We start from the raw sequence: 25,493 nt of genomic DNA, 5'->3' as shown, positions 1-25,493 counted from the left end.
TTCCAAATAGGTATATATTGGAGAAAACCTTTTATCCCTAATAATTTTTTAATATGCCCCCATATGTGATCCATTAAATTCATAATTCTATTTCCTGTAATATTTTGTCTAGTGTACCAGATTCCATTGTCTCTAAGTGATTAAGTTCCCCTCTCCAACCCATTTTATTTAATTCCTGTCTTCCCCTGGACTATTCAAACTATCTCTTATCTGACTATATTGTGTTATCAAGTAATACAAAAACCAATTAGGAACCGCCAAACCACCCTCTCTTACTGGGAGCTGAAGCACTTCTTTTTTTATCCTAGGGATAGAGCCTTTCCAAATGAATTACCCCATTAGTCGATCAAATAATCTAAATATCTTCTGCGGGAGTCTTATTGGGGAATTTTGTAACACAAAGTAGCTTTGGGAGAAAAATCATTTTTATTAGATTTACCCGACCTTGAATAGAGAGTGGTAATCTTTCCCAAATATGTATTTTAGTTCTAAGTTCTTCTATTACGGGAAGAACGTTTAGTTTTTCATAGTCTTCTATATTGCCGGAGATTTGTATGCCTAAATATTTAAAACTCTCGTGTTTCTCAAATACATGGACCCTTAAGTCCCTCCCTAACTGCTCATCACCCAATAACATCATATGGGATTTCCCCCAATTAATATTTAATCCAGAAAAAGAACCAAACGTATCTATTTTATCTAATACCCTAATAAACTGATCCCCTGTGTTATGCATAAATAACAAAATATTATTGGCACACATTAATCGTTTTTCATCTCCTTCCGCATATTGAAAACCTTTAATCTCCCTGTCGTTTCTTATTATACTTGCAAGAGGCTCAATTGCTATAGCGAATAATAGTGGGGAGAGAGGGCATCCTTGCCTGGTGCCCCTGTAAAGGGCAAGAGGCAGGGACAAGCTCCCATCCACCATCACTCTAGCCCCTGGGTTGGAATATATAAGCTGAATCCATTTTATGAACCCCTCGCCTATACTGACCCTTTTTAAGACTGCCCATAGATACTCCCATTCAATACAATCAAATGGAGGTCAATGTTAAAGCGGCAGCCACTGTGGAGGTAAATGTTAATGGGGTGGCCACTGTGAAGGTCACTGTTAAAGGGGTGGGCACTGTGGAGATCACTGTTAAAGGGGCGGGCACTGTGGAGGTCATTGTTAAAGGGTGGGTACTGTAGAGGTCACTGTTATAGGGGAAACAGTTGATAACTTTTTACGACACACAGACACATAAAATGAAATAGATAAAATGTACCCGTGCAAAGTTGGGTCTTTCTGCTTTTCTTCAATTACAATGTGACAGTACGTAGACAGAGTTTAATATTTGTTCATATCTATAAACCATCTGAAGTGTTCAGTCAAATGGCATAGTGCTTACCTTACCTTAGCATTATAGGCAATGAAGTTTTTTGATAAAGCATCAGGGGTGTGCATCCATGATTTATCTGGAAAGACAAGATTGGACTGAGTTCATAGTGTATCTCATAGTAAATTATTGTTAACCTTCTGGCAGATAAGTGGCAGATGAGGTTTAACACTGACAAATGTAAAGTTATGCACATGGGAAGAAATAATGCAAGTCACCCGTACTTATTAAATGGTAAAACACTCGGTAACACTGACATGGAAAAGGATCTAGGAATTTTAATAAACAGCAAACTAAGCTGCAAAAAACAGTGTCAGGCAGCTGCTGCCAAGGCCAATAAGATAATGGGTTGCATCAAAAGGGGCATAGATGCCTGTGATGAGAACATAGTCCTATCACTTTACAAATCATTAGTCAGACCACACATGGAGTACTGTGTACAGTTCTGGGCTCCAGTGAACAAAGCAGACATAGGAGAGCTGGAGAGGGTCCAGAGGAGGGCAAGTAAAGTAATAACTGGAATGGGGCAACTACAGTACCCTGAAAGATTATCAAAATTAGGGTTATTCACTTTAGAAAAAAGACGACTGAGAGGAGATCTAATTAATATGTATAAATATATCAGGGGTCAGTACAGAGATCTATCCCATCATCTATTCATTCCCAGGACGGTGACTGTGACGAGGGGACATCCTCTGCGTCTGGAGGAAAGAAGGTTTGTGCACAAACATAGAAAAGGATTCTTTACGGTAAGAGCAGTGAGACTATGGAACTCTCTGCCTGAGGAGGTGGTGATGGTGAGTACAATAAAGGAATTCAAGAGGGGCCTGGATGTATTTCTGGAGCGTAATAATATTACAGGCTATAGCTACTAGAGAGGGATCGTTGATCCAGGGAGTTATTCTGATTGCCTGATTGGAGTCGGGAAGGATTTTTTTATACCCCTAAAGTGGGGAAAATTGGCTTCTACCTCACAGTTTTTTTTTTTTGCCTTCCTCTGGATCAACTTGCAGGATGACAGGCCGAACTGGATGGACAAATGTCTTTTTTCGGCCTTATGTACTATGTACTATGTATCATTAACATTGTAATTTATTCTAATATGGACTGTTCTTACAGACAGAGGAAGAGGTACAGTACTGTGGATAAACGAATGCATCTAAATTTCATGCCAGGTCACTCTCACTACATAAATTAGCTGTCATTTTGCTCTAAGGCAATACGGTATAAAGTATGATTAAATTAAAAAGGTTTGGACAAATCATAATAACTTTTAAAAATGTGATGGAAATAACACTACACTGAACCTAATAATATATTATTGCCAAAGGCATCTGTATAAGTGTACCCTGCTGTGCAGTGCTGAAGCAGTACCCCAGAATATGGTCACTGCAAAAGGTTAACTGTTGTAATATTAAATTGTTAAGCAATATCTTCTATTTAATGGATTTGTACACCCTACAGCACTGTATGGATAAGTCAGGGTGAACACCTCAACTCCTTTATGTCGCCAGGAGATGGACCTGATTAGAGTCTAGTGATGGCTAAAGTAGAGATAGGACCGACTTGTGCTTACTCTTCAGAGTTAGGCCTGAGCTCAGAGATTCTTCACCTCTGAGACGTCAAAAGAACAATTGCTGTAGTAAAGGGCTCCAGAGCGAGACAAAAATGAAAAAAAAAAATTAGAAGGTCTAGCATCTGCAAGGACGTGCATTAGAGTCAGTCAGCAAGGAACTGTATTGTGCTCATTTATGGCAGAAAGAGACTATACTGCTGTGAGAGGGAACATTGCTAACACACCCTTCCACACTTAGACAGTTTTTGCCATCTGCATCTTAAAGGGGTTATTCAAAGTATAAAAGATCCCCCCCAATGCCTGGATCCCTCATATACATTATACTTACCTGCTCCCTGGCACATGCATCTCTCCGTATTCCTGCATGGCCACCGCTGCATCTCCCCGCAGCTAGGGTGGCTTGTCCCTGTCATGGCCTGCCATTGGCTCCTCCCTCCTCTCACTGGATGTTTTGATCCATGCAATGTAAGTATAATCTATACAAGGGGCCCGGACATTGGGGGGGGGGGATCTTTTAGACTTCAGACAACCCCTAATTCTGTACCCCTTAGCCTGGAAATTACAGAAACATCTACTAAGGACCTGACTGTCAGCCTAAGGTTCTGCAGAGAGAGTCTTTTGAAAGACAGACAGAAAGAGTACATAACCCTCATGTTACAGATGACTGTGGACTCACTGTGCCAACTAACCAGATTGGCTTTGGGTTAAACCCTAAGGGTGCTATTCTGCCTCCCTCCTTAGTATTAATCTTTTAACCCCTGAACAGGGATGTGGCCTTTGCTGCAGACCATATGGCTGCAGCTGCTGTTGCCACCATCATGGCATTCGCGCTGTCTGCCTGCCATCATTTTCCTTACTGTATGGCTGTTGCTGTTGCCACCGCAGCTGCTGCTATTCCCCCTACTGTGAATACCATTACCATTACAAAGCCACTACTACTACTACTACTACCCCTAAACAGCTGCACACACAACTACTGCCTTGTCTGTTGCATGCTGGGCTGCTACTGCTGCTTCTTTAGGCCACTATAGAAGCAGCCACTATACCACTATCACCCTACCCTTTTCACATGCAGACTGTACTTCTGCTGTTCCCGCTTGTGTAGATCAAGTCACTGTTTCTTATGTCATTAACTTGTGTGTGTGTGTGTGCATACTACACAGGAGCAAGGATATTTCCCTGTTAAGGCATAATGGCCTTACAACAAGCCACAGTTTTTTTTCCAATAACACTGTGTGTGTTTAAACACTATTTGCCCCAAATAAGGGACAATTTTTGGAAACTTTCTAATATAAAAAAGCATAACAAGTGTCGGTGTTTTGTGCTTTTAATTAGTTTGATGACACCATGACATATGTGGTTACCCATATCTATATAATGTATGTCAGTGTGACTCTGACATTATTTGCTATTGCTGTATTTGCATTAAAAAAATTAAAGGGGGGAGGAGAAAGGGCAATGATACATTAAAAAAAAAGAGATAAAGAAAAACTATACTGTATATAGGAGACCTCAGAGTGTCATATACAAACTTTCAGGTCAATTGGAGCATATTTGATTTGTTTAGAATAGATTTGGACATCAAATTGAAAAATTCAATGATTCGGACATGGAACAAATTTCAAGAAATTTGTTTATCTTTAATCAGGATACCCAAATATTGTTTTCTAAAAACAGAATACAGAAATATCTTTAATTCTTATTACAAGCTAGTAAATGTGTTCTACAGTATATGTATACATTAATTTAGTGTATCCCAAAACTGAAGCTACATGTACATTATTCAAACATGACTCCACTGGATGTCTGCTAATAACAGTTCTAACATTTTATATTACACCTTGACTACCTTCCCAATTTTAGATCTTGAAGACAAGCAGCAGAAGGTGAGTGTTGTGTAGAGTGGATTGATAGTTAATTATTAAAGGGTTTCTGTCACCTGAAAAATGGGTATTAAGCTGGTGTCACCACCAGATCTTTGAGAAGTTCTGTTAGACATTCTTTGGTACCTTCTGCATGATCTTCTTTTGTTTTGCTTTCGTTTTGACATCTCTCCTCCCTTTCCCAGTTGTCATCTATTAGCAGTGATTGCCTCCCTATATATCTCCTCCCCATACTGCCTTACCTTGCGGTTTATACAACTTCCTAGAGTGTGCTGATGCGAGAAGCTGGTACTGCTGCATCCACAAGATAAGTCTGTTTCTTTATTTCTGTTTTCCTGTGGGCTTGATCCTAGGTGACCCTGACTCCCACTGCATTAAGTGTAGGGAGCCGGTGGTGGTGTCCCCTCACTATTATAGGGTGTTCAGGTGTCATATAGTTGAGGAACGAGGGTTTGCAATTTTTTACCATTGAGATTTTTGCATAGGCTGAGCAGTAAGGGAGAGAGCTAGGGCTGCTACAGGGCTTACCCTTTTGTTCCTTAGTTTTGGATCAAGTCAGTCGGATCTTCATTTGTATCTTCTAGTTTTCTGCAACACCATCCGTGACATTATAAACCGCCAAAAACGTCTTAAGCATGAATCCGGTTTCAACCTTAATTGACCGCATGCAGGGTCTTTCACTGGAGGTAGCAGACCTCTGGAAAACTCTATCTCAGTTTGAGGTGACCGTTTCTGCCTGCGTTCTTGGAATTTGTTCTGAGCCTAAAATCTCGCTTCCGGATACATTCTCCGGGGGTAGTGAGAATTTTGTTAGTTTTAGAGAGGCTTGCAAACTTCACTTTTGCCTACTTCCTCATTCCTCTGGTGACGAGTAGCGGAGGGTGGGGATCATCATCTCGGTACTCAGGGATAACGCTCAGTCCTGGGCCATTTCGCTGCCGGTGGAGGCACGGCCCCTCCTTTCAGTGGATACATTTTTTTTAGCGCTGGGTCAGATATATGATCCGGATCGTATTGCTGTGGCTGAGTCTAGACTGCGTCTTTTATGCCAGGGTAAACAGTCTGCAGAGATACTGTTCAGAATTTCGGAGATGGGCAGCTGTTACTGGTTGGAATGATGCTGCACTCCGAAGTCAATTTTGCCATGGTCTTTCAGAGGGATTGAAAGATGCATTTGCCTTTCATGAGAGACCTATCTCTTTGGACTCTGCCATGTCTCGGGCCGTTCGTATTGACAGGCATCTTAGAGAGAGAATATGACTCCTTCCTGTCATATTCAGTCCAAGGACAGTGCAGCGGTCTCATTCAGTGCGCAGGGGTCTCAGTCTCTCTCAATCCCTTCTGAGCAGGAGCCCGTGCAGCTGGGTTTGATTGCCTTTGACAATAGAAGATTCAGCTCTCAGAGGAGGGTTTGTTTCTGTTGTGGAGGTATAAATCATTTGGAAAATGTTTGCCCCTCTAGGAGATTCAGGCAGTTTTTTGAGAGTAATAAAGAAACAAAAAGAAAAAAATCCTCTAAAAACTTTCCATCTGTTACTAATGGCAAGGTTGATGCGGAAATTGAAGATTTTCCATTTGCTTGTAGTTCCTGTTTTGTCCTACCTGCCAGGGTGGCGCTAGAGAGCAAGAACAGTTTTTGTGAAATTTTTGTACATAGTGGAGCAGCTGTCAATCTCATTGATAATTAATTTGCTATAACACATGGTTTCCAGGTATGCACTTTGGGAAAGGATATACCTGTTTTTGCTATTGATTCCGCTCCACTTTCTCAGAAATCGTTAAAGGGCATAGTTCACAATATCCATTTGATTGTGAGTGATACTAATGTTGAGGATGTGTCATGTTTCGTCCTAAGCGGGTTGCCTACTCCTCTAGTGTTGGGGCTACCTTGGCTCACTAAACATAACCCCACCATTGATTGGCAAGCGAAGCAAATAAATGGTTGGAGTGACTTTTGCAGAGAGAATTGCCTCACGAAATCTGTTTCAGAGGTTTCTACTAAGACTGTACCATCTTTTCTCTCTGATTTTTCGGATGTGTTTTCTGAGAGTGGTGTTCAGGAGCTGCCCCCTCACCGGGAGTACGATTGCCCTATTGATCTCATCCCAGGCGCCAAGCTGCCTAAATCTCATTTGTACAATCTCTCCCAACCTGAAAGGGTCGCTATGCGTGCTTGTATCTCTGAGAGCCTGAGAAAAAAGATGGTTCATTAAGACCATGTCTGGATTTCAGGGAGCTGAACAGTATCACAATTTGTGTCCTTTATCCGCTTCCTCTGATCCCGGACCAGTTTAACCAGATTGTTGGGGCTAAAGTTTTTTTCCAAATTGGATTTAAGCGGGGCATACAACCTGGTCAGGGTCAGAGAAGGAGACGAATGGAAGACGGCCTTCAATACCCCTGAGGGCCATTTTGAGAATTTGGTTATGCCTTTTGGTTTGATGAATGCTCCAGCCATCTTTCAGCATTTTGTGAACAGCATTTTTTATCATTTAATGGGGACATTTGTACTAGTGTATATAGATGACATTTTGATTTTTTCTCCTGATTTCAAAACTCATAAGGACCACCTACGTCAGGTCTTGCTCATCCTGCGGGAGAATAAATTTCTGCGGTTTCTTCTCTCCGCTTCTGGTTTTCGCATGGACCCTGAGAAGGTCCACGCTGTGCTTGAGTGGGAGCTTCCTGAGAATCAGAAGACGCTGATGCGTTTTTTGGGTTTTGACAATTATTACAGGAAGTTTATTTTGAATTATTCCTCTGTTGTTAAATCACTCACTGATATGACTAGAAAGGGGGTAGATTTTTCCTCCTGGTCGATAGAGGCGCGTAAGGCCTTTTCTAGTATCAAGGAGAGTTTTTCTTCTGCTTCCATCTTGATACAACCTGATATCTCTCTGCCCTTCATAGTTGAGGTGGACGCTTCTGAGGTGGGTGTGGGTGCGGTCTTGTCTCAGGGTCCCTCTCCTGCCAAATGGCGACCGTGTGCCTTTTTCTCAAAGAAACTCTCCTCCGCAGAGAGAAATTACGATGTGGGAGATAGGGAGTTGTTGGCCATCAAGTTAGCTTTTGAGGAATGGTGCCATTGGCTAGAGGGAGCCAGACACCTTATTACCGTGTTTACCGACCATAAGAATCTGGCCTACTTGGAGTCAGCCAAGCGTCTGAACCCGAGACAGGCCAGATGGTCTTTGTTCTTTTCAAGGTTTAATTTTGTTGTCACGTTCCGCCCTGGGGTTAAGAATGTGAAGCAGGGCTCCAGACCCAAAAAAATCTCAAGGAGCCATTGGCTCCTAATCTGAAAAATTTAGGAGCCAAATGAATTTTTTAGTCGCCAAATGTAAAATACATAGAATTATAATAAAAAATAAAAGACTTGTCTGGCTACAGTCCGGGGAAAGCGGACTGGGGTGACGTTACGCAGTCTGGCATGCTGCCCAAGTGTGGCATGGCACAGTAGGGCCCATCCCTTGCGGCTCTTCAGCGTACAGGGCCCTAGTGAACACTAAACAGACGGGTCCACTTTGGGGTTTACCTTAACCCCTACTTCTTTGGTGTAAGAGCGGCTCAGTCAGCCCCAACTCCGGCCCCAGCTGGCTGAGCAAGGCCTACAGCTGAGCCCATAACCGGTAGTTATCCAGGCAGTTAAAGGGAAGGGCAGACTTCATGGGCCCCCTTGTAGGGAGGCTTCCAGTAGGGCCCCTTGGGTTTGTAGTAGGAGGGCTGTAGCCAGTAAGTGGGCCCATAGGGCGGATAGGGGGGGTGCATGATCAGAGTACTGCAAGGAGCAGATGGGCTGTGTGGCTTCCTCTTATATCAGAATAACGTTACTTTAACGACTCGCAGCCCTGCAGCCTTAACACCTTCCCTACAGCCACACCTGAGGCTCCCCAGCCTGGTGACATCTCCGCATTGTAGGCTGTACAAATGGCGGAGTGCTCCCTCATACCGCTGCACGTGCGCCAACTGATGGAACTGGTCACAATCGCACTTATCAGGCTCACACCAGAAAAGGTTCCCCCCCCCCCCCACTTCAGCATAAAATAGGAGATGCGCAAAGAAAGTTAGGTAGGTAGGCGGGGGTGATACTGGGCAGCAGCAGCCATTAGCAAGTGGTGAGGTGATCATCAGTCATCTCACCACCACTTGCTAATGTTAAGTATGTAAAGGGTTAATAGGAGCCCTGCGCTGGTCAAGACACTAAAAAGCCAGTGAACCATATCTCTTTCAAAAGTCCGTGCTTAGTAGGAGGGGAGGTTATCTCCTACTAAGCACAATTATTGAAAGAGATATAGTTCACTGGCTTTTTAGTGTCTTGACCAGCGGCTCCTATTAACCCTTTTATTCCCTTATTAATGTTTGTGAGCCCATGCAGGGAGTTCCCACGGAGCACCAGCAGCGGCCCCTGAGTGTTATCAGGGTTGTAAAGACGATAAGGATTAGCCTTTATCAGCGCAGGGGTGTCTGTGACAGTCTGTTTGTGGATTGTTAAGTATTCGCTTCTCAAGCTAACCTCTGTTCTATGGAGCAGTCGGCACGGAGTGGATCCCTGTCTTCATGACTCTGAAGATCAAGCTGCTGCTGTGTTCAGTGCGGGAGAATTGGGGGGGGGGGTGTGAGAGGAGCAGCCAATGGCAGGGCAGCCCGGGGGATACTATCACCAATCAGCAGCCTCCTCTCTAATAACAGAGCTCTGTACTGTACGGAGCTCTGTTATTGGATTGCCGCCTGCCTGCTGGATGAAATCCCATTCTTCTTAAAGCGGCAGAGCAGTGGAGGGTCTAGGCGGAAATGGGGGGAACTTTGAAGACCCGGGTCCCATTTTGGCTGAAGGGGTGGTTGTGTCTGCTCTTTATCCTGAATTGGAGGCAGAGGTTCAGGCAGCCCAGGCAGAGGCTCCTGATCTTTGTCCTCCTGGGAGGTTGTTTGTGCCTCTCACTTTACGACACAAGGTTTTTAAGGAGCACCACGATACTGTCCTTGCTGGGCACCCAGGGGTAGAGCCACAGTGGATCTCATTGCTCGGAGATTCTGGTGGCCGGCTCTTCGTAAGTTGGTTGAGGGTTTTGTGGCAGTCTGCGAGACCTGCGCTTGTGCCAAAGTCCCTCATTCATGGCCATCGGGTCTTCTTCTTCCGTTACCCATTCCTTCCCGTCCTTGGACACATCTGTCCATGGATTTTATTACAGACCTGCCTTGCTCCTTGGGGAAGACTGTGATTCTGGTGGTGGTGGACCGTTTTAGCAAAATGGCGCATTTTGTTCCTTTTCCTGGTTTGCCCAATGCTAAAACGCTGGCGCAGGCATTTATTGATCACATTGTCACACTGCATGGTATCCCTTCAGACATAGTCTCTGATAGGGGCACGCAGTTTGTTTCCAGATTCTGGAAGGCCTTCTGTTCTCGTTTGGGGGTTCGGTTGTCATTCTTTTCTGCTTTCCACCCGCAGTCGAATGGCCAGACAGAGCGCGTCAATCAGAATCTGGAGACATATCTTTGTTTTGCAGCGGAGAATCAGGAGGATTTGTGTTCTTTTCTCTCCCTTGCTGAGTTTGCTTTAAATAACCGTCGTCAGGAGTCCTCTGATTGGTCACCATTTTTTGGTGCATATGGGTTTCATCCACAGTTTGGGACATTCTCTGGAGAGGGGGCTTCTGGTTCACCTGATGAGGAGAGATTATTTTCGTCTTTGTCATCTATTTGGCAAAAGATTCAGGATAATCTAAAGAGCATGAGTGAGAGATATAAGCATGTGGCAGATAAGAGACGTGTGCCTGGTCCGGACCTGAATGTTGGTGATCTGGTATGGTTGACTACTGAGAATATCAAATTGAAGGTTCCCTCCTGGAAGTTGGGTCCTAAGTTTATTGGGCCTTACAAAATCTTGTCCGTCATCAATTCCGTTGCCTACCATCTTGATCTTCCTCAGAGTTTGAAGATCCATAATATTTTTCACAAGTCCCTATTAAAACCTTATGTCCAACCCACTGTACCCTCGTCTTTGCCTCCTCCTCCGATTGTGGTTGATGGTAATCTTGAATTTCAGGTGTCTAGGATTGTGGACTCTCGTATTGTCCGCGGTTCTCTTCAGTACCTCGTTCATTAAGGCCACTTGTCTTCTCAGGGCATTCCATAGGTCCCATCCTGAGAAGGTGGGCTCTGAGTGTCCGGAGTCCACTCGTAGAAGGAGGGGTACTGTCACCACCAGATCTTTAAGAAGTTCTGTTAGACGTTCTTTAGTACCTTCTGCATGATCTTCTTTTGTTTTACTTTCGTTTTGACATCTCTCCTCTCTCTCCCAGCGGTTTATACAACTTCCTGGAGGGTGCTGATGCTAGAAGCTGTTACTGCTGCATCCCCAAGATAAGTCTGTTTCTTTATTTCAGTTTTCCTGTGGGCTTGATCCTAGATGACCCTGACTCCCTCCGTATTAAGTGTAGGGAGCCGGTGGTGGTGTCCCCTCATTATTATAGGGTGTTCAGGTGTCATACAGTCGAGGAACGAGGGTATGCAATTTTCTACCATTGAGATTTTTGCATAGGCTGAGCAGTAAGGGAGAGAGCTAGGGCTGTTACAGGGCTTACCCTTTTGTTCCTTAGTTTTGGATAAAGTCAGTCAGATCTTTATTTGTATCTTCTAGTTTTCTTCAACACCATCCGTGACAGCTGGCTGACATTAGCCATGTGCTAATGTTAGCTGAAGATAACTATATTAGTGCCATTTCACTGCCTAAAGTCTTTATTGAGAAAAATGATCATTTATAATTTGCTAATCAGCCTCTAGGAGCAGGGGGGGGGGGCATTGCACCTGCTCCTAGAGGCTCCATTTGCCTACCTCTTTTCACACCCTTCTTCCCTTGATTGACGGGACCAGGAGAGCGCTGCTCTCCTTCCGCCGGCCGTGTCTGCAGTGTAAATCTTGCACTATTCAGTATTCGGCGCAGGCGCATTGAGAAAGCCAGCAGCCGCCGAGCGTCCTTCCCTCACTGCGCCTGCGTCAAATACTGAACAGCGTGAGATTTACACTGCAGAGACGGTCGGCAGGAGGAGAGCAGCGTTGCTCTGGCCCTGTCAATCAAGAGAAGAATGGCGTGAAAAGAAGTAGGCAAACGGAGCCTCTAGGAGCAGGTGCAATGCCCCCTCTGCTCCTAGAGGCGAATTAGCATATTATAAAAGTTCATTTTTCTCAATAAAGACTTTAGGCAGTGAGATGGCACTAATATAGTTATCTTCAGCTGACATTAGCATGTCTCTTATGTCAGTCAGCTTAATACCCATTTTTCAGGTGACAGAAACGCTTTAACCACCTCAGCTCCCATAGCTTAAACCCCCTTAATGACCAGACTACTTTTTACAATTCTGCACTACACTACTTTCACGGTTTATTGCTCGGTCATACAACTTACCACCCAAATGAATTTTACCTCCTTTTCTTCTCACTAATAGAGCTTTTATTTGGTGGTATTTTATTGCTGCTGACATTTTTACTTTTCTTTATATTAATCGAAAATAACCGAAATTTTTGCCAAAAAATGAAATTTTTCACTTTCAGTTGTAAAATTTTTCAAATAAAACTACATTTCTATATAAATTTTTCTTTAAATTTATTGTTCTGCATGTCTTTGATAAAAAAAATGCAATAAATGTATATTTATTGGTTTGCGCAAAAGTTACAGTGTTTACAAACTATGGTACAAAAATGTGAATTTACGCCTTTTGAAGCAGCTCTGACTTTCTGAGCACCTGTCATGTTTCCTGAGGTTCTACAATGCCCAGACAGTAGAAACACCTCACAAATGACCCCATTTCAGAAAGAAGACACCCTAAGGTATTTGCTGATGGGCATAGTGAGTTCATGGAAGTTTTTATTTTTTGTCACAAGTTAGCGGAAAATGATTGTAAGAAGAAAAAAATAAATAAAGTCTCATATTCCACTAATTTGTGACAAAAAATAAAATTTTACATGAACTAACCATATCCCTCACGGAATACCTTGGGGTGTCTTCTTTCCAAAATGGGGTCACAAGTCGGTTTTTTATACTGCCCTGGCATTTTAGGGGCCCTAAAGCGTGAGAAGTAGTTTGGAATTCAAATGCGTAAAAATGACCTGTGAAATCCTGAAAGTACTCATTGGAAATTGGGCCCCTTTGCGCATCTTGGCTGCAAAGAAGTGTCACACATGTGGTATCGCCGTACTCAGAAGAAGTAGGGCAATGTGTTTTGGGGTGTATTTTTACATATACCCATGCTGGGTGAGAGAAATATCTCTCTAAAACAGTGTTTCCCAATCAGTGTGCCTCCAGCTGTTGCAAAACTACAACTCCCAGCATGCCCGGACAGTCTTTGGTTGTGCGGGCATGCTGGGAGTTGTAGTTTTGCAACAGCTGGAGGCACACTGGTTGGGAAACACTGCTCTAAAAGACAACTTTTCCCATTTTGTTATACAAAGTTGTCATTTGACAGAGATATTTCTCTCACTCAGCATGGGTATATGAAAAAAGACACCCCAAAACCCATTGCCCTACTTCTCCTAAGTACGGCGATACCACATGTGCGCAAAGGAGTCCAAATTCCAATGAGTACCTTTTATCAGGGCATTTTTAGACATTTGGATTCCAGACTTCTCACGCTTTATGGCCCCTAAAATGCCAGGGCAGTATAAATACCCCACATGTGACCCCATTTTGGAAAGAAGACACCCCAAGGTATTCCATGAGGGGCATGGCGGGTTCATAGAAGATTTCTTTTTTTGGCACAAGTTAGCGAAAATTGTTTTTTTTTTTCTCACAAAGTCTCCCTTTCCGCTAAATTGGGACAAAAAGTTTAATCTTTCATGGACTCAATATGCCCCTCAGAGAATAACTTGGGGTGTCTTCTTTCCAAAATGGGGTCATTTGTGGGGTGTTTGTACTGCCCTGGCATTTGAGGGTCTCCGCAATCATTACACGTATGGCCACCATTAGGAGTTTCTGATATTCTCCTTATATTGAGCATACGGGTAATGAGATTTTTTTGTTCCATTCAGCCTCCTGGCTGAAAGGAAAAATGAACGGCACAGATTTCTTCATTCACATCGACCAATGTGGATGAAAAAATCTCTGCCAAAAAAATGTGCAAAAAAAGGAGGGGAAAGGCGTCTGCCAGGACATAGGAGCTCCGCCCAACATCCAAATCCACAGCTCATAAGCCTCGGCAAACGTATCTTTTTTACTGCAGAGGAGAAATCTCGTCTTGCAGCGCCGCATACACCAATTTTTGTGTAATCTGACAGCAGCACAATGCTTCTGACAGAATGCACATCAGTGCTGCAGCTGGTCGATCAGTTGGTCCACCTAGAAGGTAAAAAAACTAAACGAAACAACAACAAAAAACAGGCCGCAACGCAATAAATTTATTAACATTAACTGTAGATAACATTTGAAACAGAACATTAACTTTGAAAAACTTTATTGAACTTTTGGAACATTAACTTTTTTGCTTACCTGTGATTTATTTTTAATTTTTTTACCTTTATAGGACAAACCTCTCCTTCCCCATGGGACAATGTGCAAAGCGCAAATTGCCCAGAGATGTGGTGAAGTACATTATGCACTTTGTCCCAGGTGAAAGGAGAGGTTTGCAGCAACTGTGAGTGAAAGGGCCCTAAAAGCCCTGTGTGCCTTGCCTGGGTGACGCAATCCCTATAGTAATAGTGTACCTGTGTGTGGTACTTCCGGAAACACTCCCCTAAGCATAGGGCAGGGTGGTTAGGGCAGTCAGGACAGAAATAGCAGGTGTCACGCCTTATTCCACTCCTGCTACAGACACAACATTTTTTTCCGGGGTGGAGCTTGGTTTGAGGTACCAGCAACGACATTGGGGAAATGTCGCTCGTGTAGACAGCTCACTACACAGGTGGTTGGGGCCACAGAACCTCCTGGATACAGGAGGTTCTCGATGATCTCTTCCTGAAATTTGAGGAAGGATCTTGTTCTCCCAGCCTTACTGTAGAGAACAAAACTATTATACATCGCCAATTGAATTAAATATACAGACACCTTCTTATACCAGCGTCTGGTCCTGCGGGACAGTAAATAAGGAGCCAGCATCTGGTCATTGAAGTCCACCCCTCCCATGAGCGAATTATAGTTGTGGACACAGAGGGGCCTTTCAATGACTCCAGTTGCTCGTTTAATTTCGATTGTCGTGTCTGCGTGAATGGAGGAGAGCATGTAAACGTCACGCTTGTCTCTCCATTTCACCGCGAGCAGTTCTTTGTTACACAAGGCAGCCCTCTCCGCCCTTGCAAGACAGGTGGTAACAAGCCGTTGGGGGAAGCCCCGGCGACTAGGTCGCGCGGTGACATAGCAGCCAATCTGTTCTAAAAACGCCTGAAGAGGGGCGCAATTGTGTAAAAATTTTCCACATAAAGATGGTACCCCTTGCCAAATAAGGGTGACACCAAGTCCCAGACGGTCTTCCCACTGCTCCCCAGGTAGTTAGGGCAACCGACCGGCTCCAGGGTCTGATCTTTACCCTCATAGACTCGAAATTTGTGCGTATAGCCTGTGGCCCTTTCACAGAGCTTATACAATTTGACCCCATACCGGGCGCGCTTGCTTGGGATGTATTGTTTGAAGCCAAGGTGTCCGGTAAAATGTATAAGGGACTCGTCTATGCAGATGTTTTGCTCAGGGGTATACAAATCTGCAAATTTGGTGTTAAAGTGGTCTATGAGGGGCCGAATTTTGTGGAGCCGGTCAAAAGCTGGGCGGCCTCTGAGACGAGAGGTGCTGTTGTCACTAAAGTTCAGGAAACGCAGGATGGTCTCAAATCGTGTCCTGAACAAGGCAGCAGAGAACATGGGCATGTGATGAATTGGGTTCGTGGACCAATATGACCGCAATTCATGCTTTTTTGTCAGGCCCATGTTGTGGAGAAGGCCAAGAAACGTTTTAAACTCGGAAACTTGGACGGGTTTCCACTGGAAAGACTGGGCATAAAAGCTTCCCGGGTTGGCGGCTATAAATTGAGTGGCATACCGGTTTCTGCCACGACTAAGTCCAAGAGCTCCGCAGTCAAAGAACAGCTAAAAAAAAAACTGTGCCGATCCGATCTGAGCTGTCTCAACCCTAACTCCAGACTGGGTGCTGAAAAGGGGAACTACTGGTGCGGCTGAAGTTGTGGGCTGCCAATCAGGGTTTGCTAGCACCTCAGGGACTCTACAGGCCTGACTAGGTCCAGGATGGGCTGCGCTGCTGGTGTATGCCTCACCACGTAATCCGACAGCGCCAGACCCACTCTGCTGCCCTTGAAGCGGATCCTGCGCAACCTGTGGTCTAGCAACATGGGGCCAGGTACGCCTAGTGGTATCAGGGACTTCAACCTCATTGTCCAAACTTTGGGTCAGACTGCCATTGCTTTCTACAGGTTCGTATTCTGACTCGCTGGATTCGTCAGATGAGGGTTCCCATTCCTCATCCGACTGGGTCAGAAGCCTGTAGGCCTCTTCAGAAGAATACCCCTTACTTGCCATTTGGTCAACTAAATTTAGGTGGTATTCCCTGAGACTACCCAAGAAAAAAAGCAAGCCTGTCTTACAAATGGGAGGCTAGCGAAGTACCGGAAGCCGCTGCGATTGATAAAAAATATGAAAACTGATTTTTTTTTACTATTGCCACAGCGCTTGTAAAGTGATTGTGCAGTGATAAAAAAATAAATAAAATGTTGTCACTGCGGTGGGGCGGGTGTGGGTGAAGACACATGTGGGCGATCGATCAGGCCTGATCGGGCAAACACTGCGTTTTGGGTGGTGGGCGAAATAAGGTGACACTAATACTATTATAGATCTGACTGTGATCAGTTCTGATCACTTACAGATACTATAAAAGTACCAATGCTGATTAGTGATACGCTAATCAGTGAATCAGTGACTGCGGAGCGGTGGGCTGGGCGCTAACCGACGCTAACTACTGTTAAAGATGTGTGAATTTTATTTTATATTTTGTATATCTAGGATTGTAATGAGTTAACTTTTTCTACTTCCAAGTGCCCACCCACCCCCCTCTTTGTTTCAAGACTGGAGAGGAGAGATAGGGGGGCAAAGAGCTGTGCTGTGGGAAGTGTGTGATTTCTCATCTTTCTACAGGTGTCCCATAGAGTGTGGTGGAATGCGTAAGCCAAGCATATGGCTTGATGATATGTATATATTATTCTCTGCCTATAGAGAAGCACCTCTTGAAGTGTCACATATGATGGAGGCAGTATTCTTGTTAGAATAAACTCCATTACAAAATGGCGATGGTAACCAGATGTTTATATTAGTTCACATTCCAAAGTAGGACCCAGTGCGCAGAAGCCAGGGTGCTATCTCCTCTCTCTTATCTCTTCTTCCTTTTTGACCAATGAAACAATGTTTTAGCCTCAGTGAGGACTGCCCTCTTCTGAAGATGTATATACGCTTACCCCATGTAATTAAAGTTAGAGATTGCTTTGACCAACTTCTGTGTCAGTGTCTAGTCTCTCAGCCACTGCGTGGATATTAACCCCTGGGGGGGTACATTGATTTGGAACACCAGAGTGTATCTTAAATGCCCTAATTTAGGGTGGTTTTAACAAATGGCACCCCAGATGGACTCCTGAGCGAACGTAGCAGTCAGACAGCTGACAAGACGGGCCCCTGAGCTTGACGAACGGCAGAGGAGAGAGGATTGCAACCTCAAAGAAAGGTGAGAAAACTTTTTATCTCATCTGCCTTTCTGTTAGTTACTTCGTCATGCTCAGATAGCTCAGTCTGCTGTGAGGTGGTACCGATGTAAGTATAGTAGTTGGCTGTAATGCTGAAAGCTTGGAGTCTATAGAACCAATAGTCTGAAATTATAGATCACTCTGGTGTGTATATGTTTTGTGTGTGTCTGTGATTTATGTGAGGAGTGAGTTGAGCACAGACGGTAGCGCCGTAGCGCCGAGGTGTGGGACAAAGTAAACTCCGGCTGACCTGGCCAGGGAGACGAGTTTGAGCCGTATGACCCTTTGACCTAAGGGAAGACTGCGGAGACTACCTGACCTGACCCCAGGAAGATGGTAGTTTCTCATGACCCTTTGACCTAAGGGAAGACTGCGGAGATATTCTCCACCTGACCTGACCCCAGGAAGATGCGACGGAGCCCGCCTGACCCCTGGTCTTGGGGAAGACGTGCGGGGAGTCCCAGCTGGCTAGTCAGACATGATAGTCAGATTTGAGCCAACCAGAGGGGAGGGTGAATCCTTTGTCTGCGGAGGAAAGGGTTAAAGGTGCTGATCACTCCTCTGTTTTGTGTGTGTGTCAGTCTGAAATACTGTTGTTTTGATATGGGTCAGTCCCAGTATTATGAAGAAGGAGAAAATACAGCCCCTAGCTAGTAGCGAGGGAAGAATTGAAAGTTAAAATGTGAAAAAGAATGTTAGAGAAAGTGTAGACTCGGACAGAGGTCGCCCCCTGGCAACAGGGATGAAGATCTGTAAGAATCTGTGAAGTTAGAGCTTACAGACTGTGGGCATCAGAACTCCCGTGATTTTGAGGGGGGGAGTTCTAATGAGTGAAGAAAACAGAGCAATGTCAGGATGTTAATTGATGGCATTAACAAGAAAGAAAGAAAGTGCCCCAGTGTCTGCAATCAGAACGGCGCTTGTGTTAAATGTTCCGAAATGAACCGGTTAAGTTTTGTTACCCTAATAATATGTGTGTGTTTAACTAGGGAATATCCTAGAGATTACAGCAGTAAAAGATGGTCAGTTAATGGATAGGTGTTGTATCCAGTGTGAGCTACAGAGACTCACTTCCCCCACCTTAACAGAAACATTCCTGAGATAAGGGGAGCAGGCGAAGGAAAAAGGGGGGAGGGAATGAGGGAATGATGCAGAGTAAGTGATGTGTAATATATTATACAAGACAAAGAATTGTTCAATAATTTTCTTTCTTCTTTCTTCTTTCCCAAGCAGTGTACTGTGGGAATCCAGCTTTTAACAAAATGACTGTATGATTATAACATGTATATTGTCTTACAGCGACAGACCATCAGCAATTCTGGGTGTGGTGTGGCTATCTGTTTCCAGGAAAGCTGTGTTTGTCTGTGCTGCAAGTTTTGGGATGAAACAATGTGGGTTGGAAGACATAAATGATTCAGTGAAATGTGAATGGGTGTGGCTTTGAGTTGTAGTTGAGGCAAATATGTGTGAAGACTGATGGAGGTTTTTAGCAGAGCTGTGAATGCAATTCAGTTTTTATGTATGAGGGCGTGGTTATGAGCTGCCTGTGAAAATGAGTACATGAAAACATGAAAATATGAATGCGTATGGAGTCAGTATTTATTTTTTTAATAATATGCGCATTGAGTATTTCATTTTATTTTTCTTGGAAGTTTTGGGGTTTTTATTGGTGCCAACAGCATTGATCAAGCTGTACATTTTTTATTTATTTATTTTATTTTTAAATTGAAGTCAATGAAAAGTTTATTATGGGCCCTTTGTGTGTTCATGTCTGTATTGTCAGATCTGTTTGTTTCAATGTTTGAAGTTACGTGTTACATGTTAAGTGTTGTGCTTCACATCAGAGCTCTGTTCTCATGAGCGGCTGGGACACTAATGACAGAAAGAAGGAGGACCACAGCGTCCGACTGAAGGGGGTGGACTTAGATGACTCAGAGCGGAGGGACGAGGATAGGGGTGGACGTTACAGACAACGACAGCCCTTGTGCCCATCCCCTAGTTACATACACTCCCATGGAAGATGAGAAGTCCTGTTTTGTTTTCCAGTCTATTAATTCAGCGATAGGAAAAGTTGGATACTTCTGTAAGCCAAAATGCAGAGTAACATCAAGCGGCATTGGGTGGTTCAGTGGTGCCAACCATAGGTAGTGTTCCTTTGGCATTGCTTCAGCCCTGATGTCAAACGCCTTATTGAAGTGAGGAAAAAAGTAAGTCTGCCACCCTATGGTGGGCCTGCAGAGTCTGTGGGACCCAGATCCCAGAAGAGAGAGTGTTGTGCTGTGTTTCGTACTCCTCGTCCACACCACACGAGAGGATTGTATTCTATGTTGACCATGCCCGGATCACTGTCCGTCCCCACAGACACCCATATTTTTTTGTCATAAGGAGAACACAAAGACAGAGGAGGGGGGGGGGGGAGTTAGATCAAGATTAGGAAACAGGAAATCCAGTATCGGCTCTACTTTTAATTTTTTTTAGCAGATTCAGTCTGGCCCAATGATATCCCTCACTCTGGGTGATAAAGAAGTAGTCCCGTTTTTGATTGATACTGGAGCAGCCAAGACAGTTGTGCACAGCAAACATGGCCTCCCCTGATTTACTCTCCAAGGACACCAGCCTTTGGGTAGAAGTGGATGGGAAAGTAGTACGCTCCCCTTTTTTCAACAGAAACCATCCATATTAGATTTGCCCCTAACCAAGATGCGCTTGCCCTTTTGCTGGTCAGTGGTAACGCCCCTTGTTGCCTCCTAGGTGCAGATTTGCTTGCAAAAGTACATGCTGGTATCTCACATCAGGAGGACGGCACTGTGACGCTTACAGGTGCCCTCAATGACCAAGAACTTTGTTTGTTGGCCATTAGTGATAAAATTCCCTGGTCCATGTTTGTATCAGTACTCCCTGAAGCTGAGAAAAGCAAACCACTCACCATTGGATGGTACATGACCTACATGCCGTTAATGAAGCCACAGTTTCTAACACCCACATCGTGTCCAACACACACAGACACCTTGTCGGCTCAGGTTCCCATTACCCCTACTCACTCCACTGTGATTGATTTGTCCTTTAGTCCCTACCGCCTCACAGATGAGGTGGTAGATGTTTTTTATGCCTAGAACTGGCAATTATGTGTTCCCCCACACTGAGCCTATCAGGTTATTACATTTGGATTGTATTGTTATGAAGTGAGTGGCCATGACTCAGCAATCCTCACCCAACTGCATGGCCAGCAATAACGCCCCATGGCATATTATTCAGTCAGACTTGATCCTGTGGCCAGAGGTGCCCCTTTCTGCATCAGAGCTGTAGTAGTTGTACTAGCTATGCTTGATGAAAGCTCTGAGATAGTTCTGAACCACAAAGTGATGGTGATATAACATCTATCCTCATGAACGTACAATCCAAATGATTGTTTTGTTGCCCATTATTGTTCCATTTTGTTGCCTGACAATGTTGCTCTCCGAAGGTGTAATACTTTGGACCCAGCCACCCTGTTGCCTCTGGATCAAGGGGGGAGGGAAGAGTTAGGGCATCGCACTTTAAACTTTTCTTCCAGATTCAAAGGAAGAGGCTCCGGACTGTTTGCAGATGATGTCTCAAGAGATAGTGGGATTTGGTAAATCATCCATTAGGTAATCTAGATCATGTGCTCTTTGTGGATGGATCAAGGTATGGCCAGTATGGCAGGTACTACACAGGTTGGGCAGTGGTGATTAAATGTGCGCTACCACACATGTCTGCTCAAGAAGTGGAGCTAAAAGACTCTGAAGATGGCTTGCAGATATGCAGATGGAAAAACAGCCACCATTTACACTGATTCCAGGTGTGCTTTGGGATAGCCCATGACTACGGGCCCATATGGAAAGCCAGAGACTCCTTGATCGCTTCAGGTAAACCCATTGAAAATGGGGAAGCAGTGAGGTCTCTGATGGAAGTCCTCTTGTGACTAACATGAGGGGTGATGATAGCAACGAAAGGCCACTGTAAACGGATGCAGAGGAGGCAAAGGGGAAAGTCACGGCAGTTCAGGCGGCAAAAATGGCTGCCAAATTACCTAAGCAGACCCCTGTCTTAAGTGGCCACAGTTCAGGTCCCTGAAATAACTCCTCCTGTCTGCCGAAAGTACTTAAGACCTTACAGAACCAGATGGGGAAGGAGGAAAGGGACGGATGGTGGATGAAAAAGGGGGGACTACAAATAAGAAGGGAAACATTACCTTCCCAGGTCCCTCTACTCCACGATGGGACAGGCAACCCATGGAGTGATGCACCAGACAAAAACTGCTATGTGTGATTTAGTATGTAGCATATAGTACGCCCCAGGGTTCAGCACTGTAACAGTCAGACATACTCAAGGATAAATGGTTTGTGCCCAGAACAACGTGGGCAAGGTGGTTAAGGTACCCAAGAAACATGTCTTGCTTTTTGTATCTGTTTCAACGTTTGCAGACTACCTTCAAATACCCAAGGTGGGCATGTATGAGTATGTATTGATATGTGATGACTTGTTTTCAGGATGGCCAAAACCATACCCAAAGAAGTAAAGAAGATTATGGCTGAAGTTGTGTGCAAGTATGGGGTACCTTAGATCATTGAAAGTGACACAGGTGTTCACTTCACAGGTGAAGTGATGCGGGAGATGACGAAGGTTTTGGGTGTAGGACAGGCCTTACATGCTTCGTACCATCCACAAAGCAGCAGTAGAGTAGGAAAAAGGAACTGAACGGGACACTAAGTTAAAGATTCAAAGCCTTAATAAAGTGCCTGCTGGTAGCCCTCGTTTAGTAAGGTATACGCCTAACCGTGAGATAGGCCTTTGTCCCTATAAGGTCCTTTTTGGGTCAGCCCCTAGAATAGGATTTTATTTCCCACAGCAGCTCCAGATGCAACATGGTTGTCTGACAGATTATGTGATCAGTTTTGTATAAGCATTTGACTAAAGTACATTTTCGAGTTTTTGCTTCACTTCCAGGTTTTGATAAAGTACCACCCACTTGTGTCTGGAGATTGGGTGGTAGAAAAAGACACGTTAGAAAAGTCCTAAAACCCTGGTTTGATGGTCCATTCCAAGTGTTGTTGACCACAAGCACAGTGAAGTTCAAAGAAAAGCATAATTGGATTGATTTCAAGGAAGTGTTGAGACTGGTTTTCCCTTGTGTGACTGTTGATCATGACTCAAAAGAATATGGAAAAATTGTATGAAAACTTCGATCCAGAAAATCAGGAGCACTGATGACCTCCAGTCCCCCCCATATAATGTCAATGCCAGTTAGGGAAAGATCATCTGACTTCCCCTTGCTCAAATCCAGTGTCACGGGAGGTTGTTCGCTAGGAATGGCTTGTCATGGAAGCTGATGAAGAGGAGGCGGAGCATTGGGACAGATGTTTAGGTTTAGGGAGAGAATGAAATTCAAGGGGGGACTGTTGAAGATGTGTGAATTTTATTCTATATTTTGTATATCTAGGATTGTAATGAGTTAACTTTTTCTACTTCCAAGTGCCCACCCACCCCCCTCTTTGTTTCAAGACTGGAGAGGAGAGAGAGGGGGGCAAAGAGCTGTGCTGTGGGAAGTGTGTGATTTCTCATCTTTCTACAGGTGTCCCATAGAGTGTGGTGGAATGCGTAAGCCAATCATATGGCTTGATGATATGTATATATTATTCTCTGCCTATAGAGAAGCACCTCTTTGAAGTGTCACATATGACAGAGGCAGTATTCTTGTTAGAATAAACTCCATCACAAAATGGCGATGGTAACCAGATGTTTACATTAGTTCACATTCCAAAGTAGGACCCAGTGCGCAGAAGCCAGGGTGCTATCTCCTCTCTCTTATCTCTTCTTCCTTTTTGACCAATGAAACAATGTTTTAGCCTCAGTGAGGACTGCCCTCTTCTGAAGATGTATATACGCTTACCCCCATGTAATTAAAGGTAGAGATTGCCTTGACCAACTTCTGTGTCAGTGTCTAGTCTCTCAGCCACGCGTGGATATTAACCCCTGGGGGGGTACATTGATTTGGAACACCAGAGTGTATCTTAAATGCCCTAATTTAGGGTGGTTTTAACACTACCTAACAAAGGGGCCTAAACTAACCTAAACCTAACCGTCAATACAAGTGAAAAAAAAAAGTGACAGTTTACACTGATCACTTTTTTCCCTTTCACTAGTGATTGACAGGGGTGATCAAGGGGTTAATTGGGGTGATGGGGGGTGATCTGGGGCTAGGTGTAGTGTTTGGTGTACTCACAGTGATGTTAAATGGCTTCTGATTCTATTTTTTTAAAAGTCACCAACCTGCCAGCGCTGGGGGAGGTTAAATCGTGTGGTTCAAAAATGTTAGCCACAGAGGAATCTGCCAAGACAGGAGAGCAGCTAGTCAGTAATAGACTGGGCATTATACACGACTGTACATAACGACAGCATTCAAAATGTATGGATGCAACTTAGTTGAGATAGTACATATGACGCAGAATACTACTGGCGAGTTTGCAAAGTTCAATTTTTTTTTGCTAGAGTGCTTCTTTAATCAACTTTGGGCTATTGCGTACTGGGGGAGATAGAGATGTAGTTGAACTAAATGAATGGTTAAAGGGTGTATTAGACAAGAAGCAGACAATTGTCGGAAGGGAAGCATTTCTTCCTGGCAATTGCCGGCTTGCTAGCAGAGGAGACAACTGCTATTATAGCAATCTCCACAGCAAGGGGAGGGGGTATCGCTATGCCATCACTTGTCCCCCATGCTGTCTAGTGGTTTGCCAGCGGCAGATCGCAATTAGACAGCAGGATCTGCCGCTGGCAAGTGGCTTAAAAATCACAATTGTCTGATGAATGAGCGTTTGCTCATTCATCACTAGTTAACAATCATCTGCTGAAATATTGGCAGCTGTAATACATCCTTTAGTTATGCTACACCTGTATTGACAGTGGAAAAGACACAGGAACTGTCTGCTACTGCCTGGTTGATGTGTGTGGTGACACTTATGTTATGGACCACAGTGCTGTGATTAGAAGTGAAGTGCAAATAAGGGAGGTATGGCGACAAAAGGACAAAGTATGGCTGGTCATAGTGCAGTCCCCATAGGAGATGCTATTGGCCTGATTCACTTAAGAGGATTGCAATATGCTAGCAACGTGGAACAGTGGGAGCAATCCTGGACTGGAAGCTGGGAGGTGTAATGTGTGGTCTGAGCACAGCTGTACATATAGTTATCTGATTGATCGAGGAGAATCTATTGACAACATCTGTTCAGCTGCTTCAGTGAGCAAAGGCCCTGGAGTAGACATTGAGCCAATAAAAGTAGCTCCAGCTATGTCTACTTTGTAGTGGAGGTAGCTGAGTAGTTCTGGTGCCACAGCTGATCAGTAGGATTGCTTGGTGTCGGACCCCTGCCAATCAGATATTCGTGGCCTATCCCAAATACCATTAAGTATACATGTACAGTAGTGTGCTTCTTCAAGTGACTGCAACCATTAACTTTTGTGCCACTGTATGTGCAGATGTGTTCAGTTGAACAGTTTGAACCTAATCTGGTCTGTATTTTTTTCTTTATAATAAAGTATTACCATATTTTTTGCCCTATAAGAAGCACCTTCCCATGATAACATGCATCTAGGTTGTAGAGGAGGAAAATTAGAAAAAAATATATTTTTCATTAGACCTAAGATCAGACCTCCAATGTTAATCAAACCTCAGAACCCCAATGAGACCCCCAATGTCAATAAGCCCCTCAATCAGACCTCAGCCCAGACCCTAATGTGAATGACCCCCAATCAGACCTCAGATCAGAGCCCCAATGTGAAAGACCCCCAGACCTCACATTAGAGCCCCGATATGAATAAGAACCCCCCTATTCAGCCCTCAGATCAGACCCCCGAATGTGAATGACCCTCAGACCTCAGTACAGACCCCCAGTGCTCAGAGCAAATG

The 25,493-nt window shown here is 44.3% G+C and overlaps 1 protein-coding gene across 9 annotated transcripts in view; it reads right to left on the bottom strand.

Annotated features, from left to right (window-relative positions):
• GULP1 (GULP PTB domain containing engulfment adaptor 1) overlaps window positions 1-25,493 on the bottom strand; it is a 1,095,073-nt gene that overhangs the window by 630,816 nt on the left and 438,764 nt on the right. For all 9 annotated transcript variants that reach the window (XR_006391011.1, XM_044302630.1, XM_044302637.1 and 6 more), the window contains one exon: window positions 1,403-1,464. Coding sequence is in view for 8 of the 9 variants with exons in the window: in XM_044302630.1 (XP_044158565.1) it covers window positions 1,403-1,464 (62 nt within the window). In the remaining variant the exon portion in view is untranslated. The remainder of the gene's footprint in view (window positions 1-1,402; window positions 1,465-25,493) is intronic.

The sequence above is a fragment of the Bufo gargarizans genome, chromosome 8 (assembly GCF_014858855.1).
Source record: "Bufo gargarizans isolate SCDJY-AF-19 chromosome 8, ASM1485885v1, whole genome shotgun sequence".
Classification (NCBI taxonomy): Eukaryota; Metazoa; Chordata; class Amphibia; order Anura; family Bufonidae; genus Bufo; species Bufo gargarizans.
This window is presented reverse-complemented; position numbering and strand designations above follow the sequence as displayed.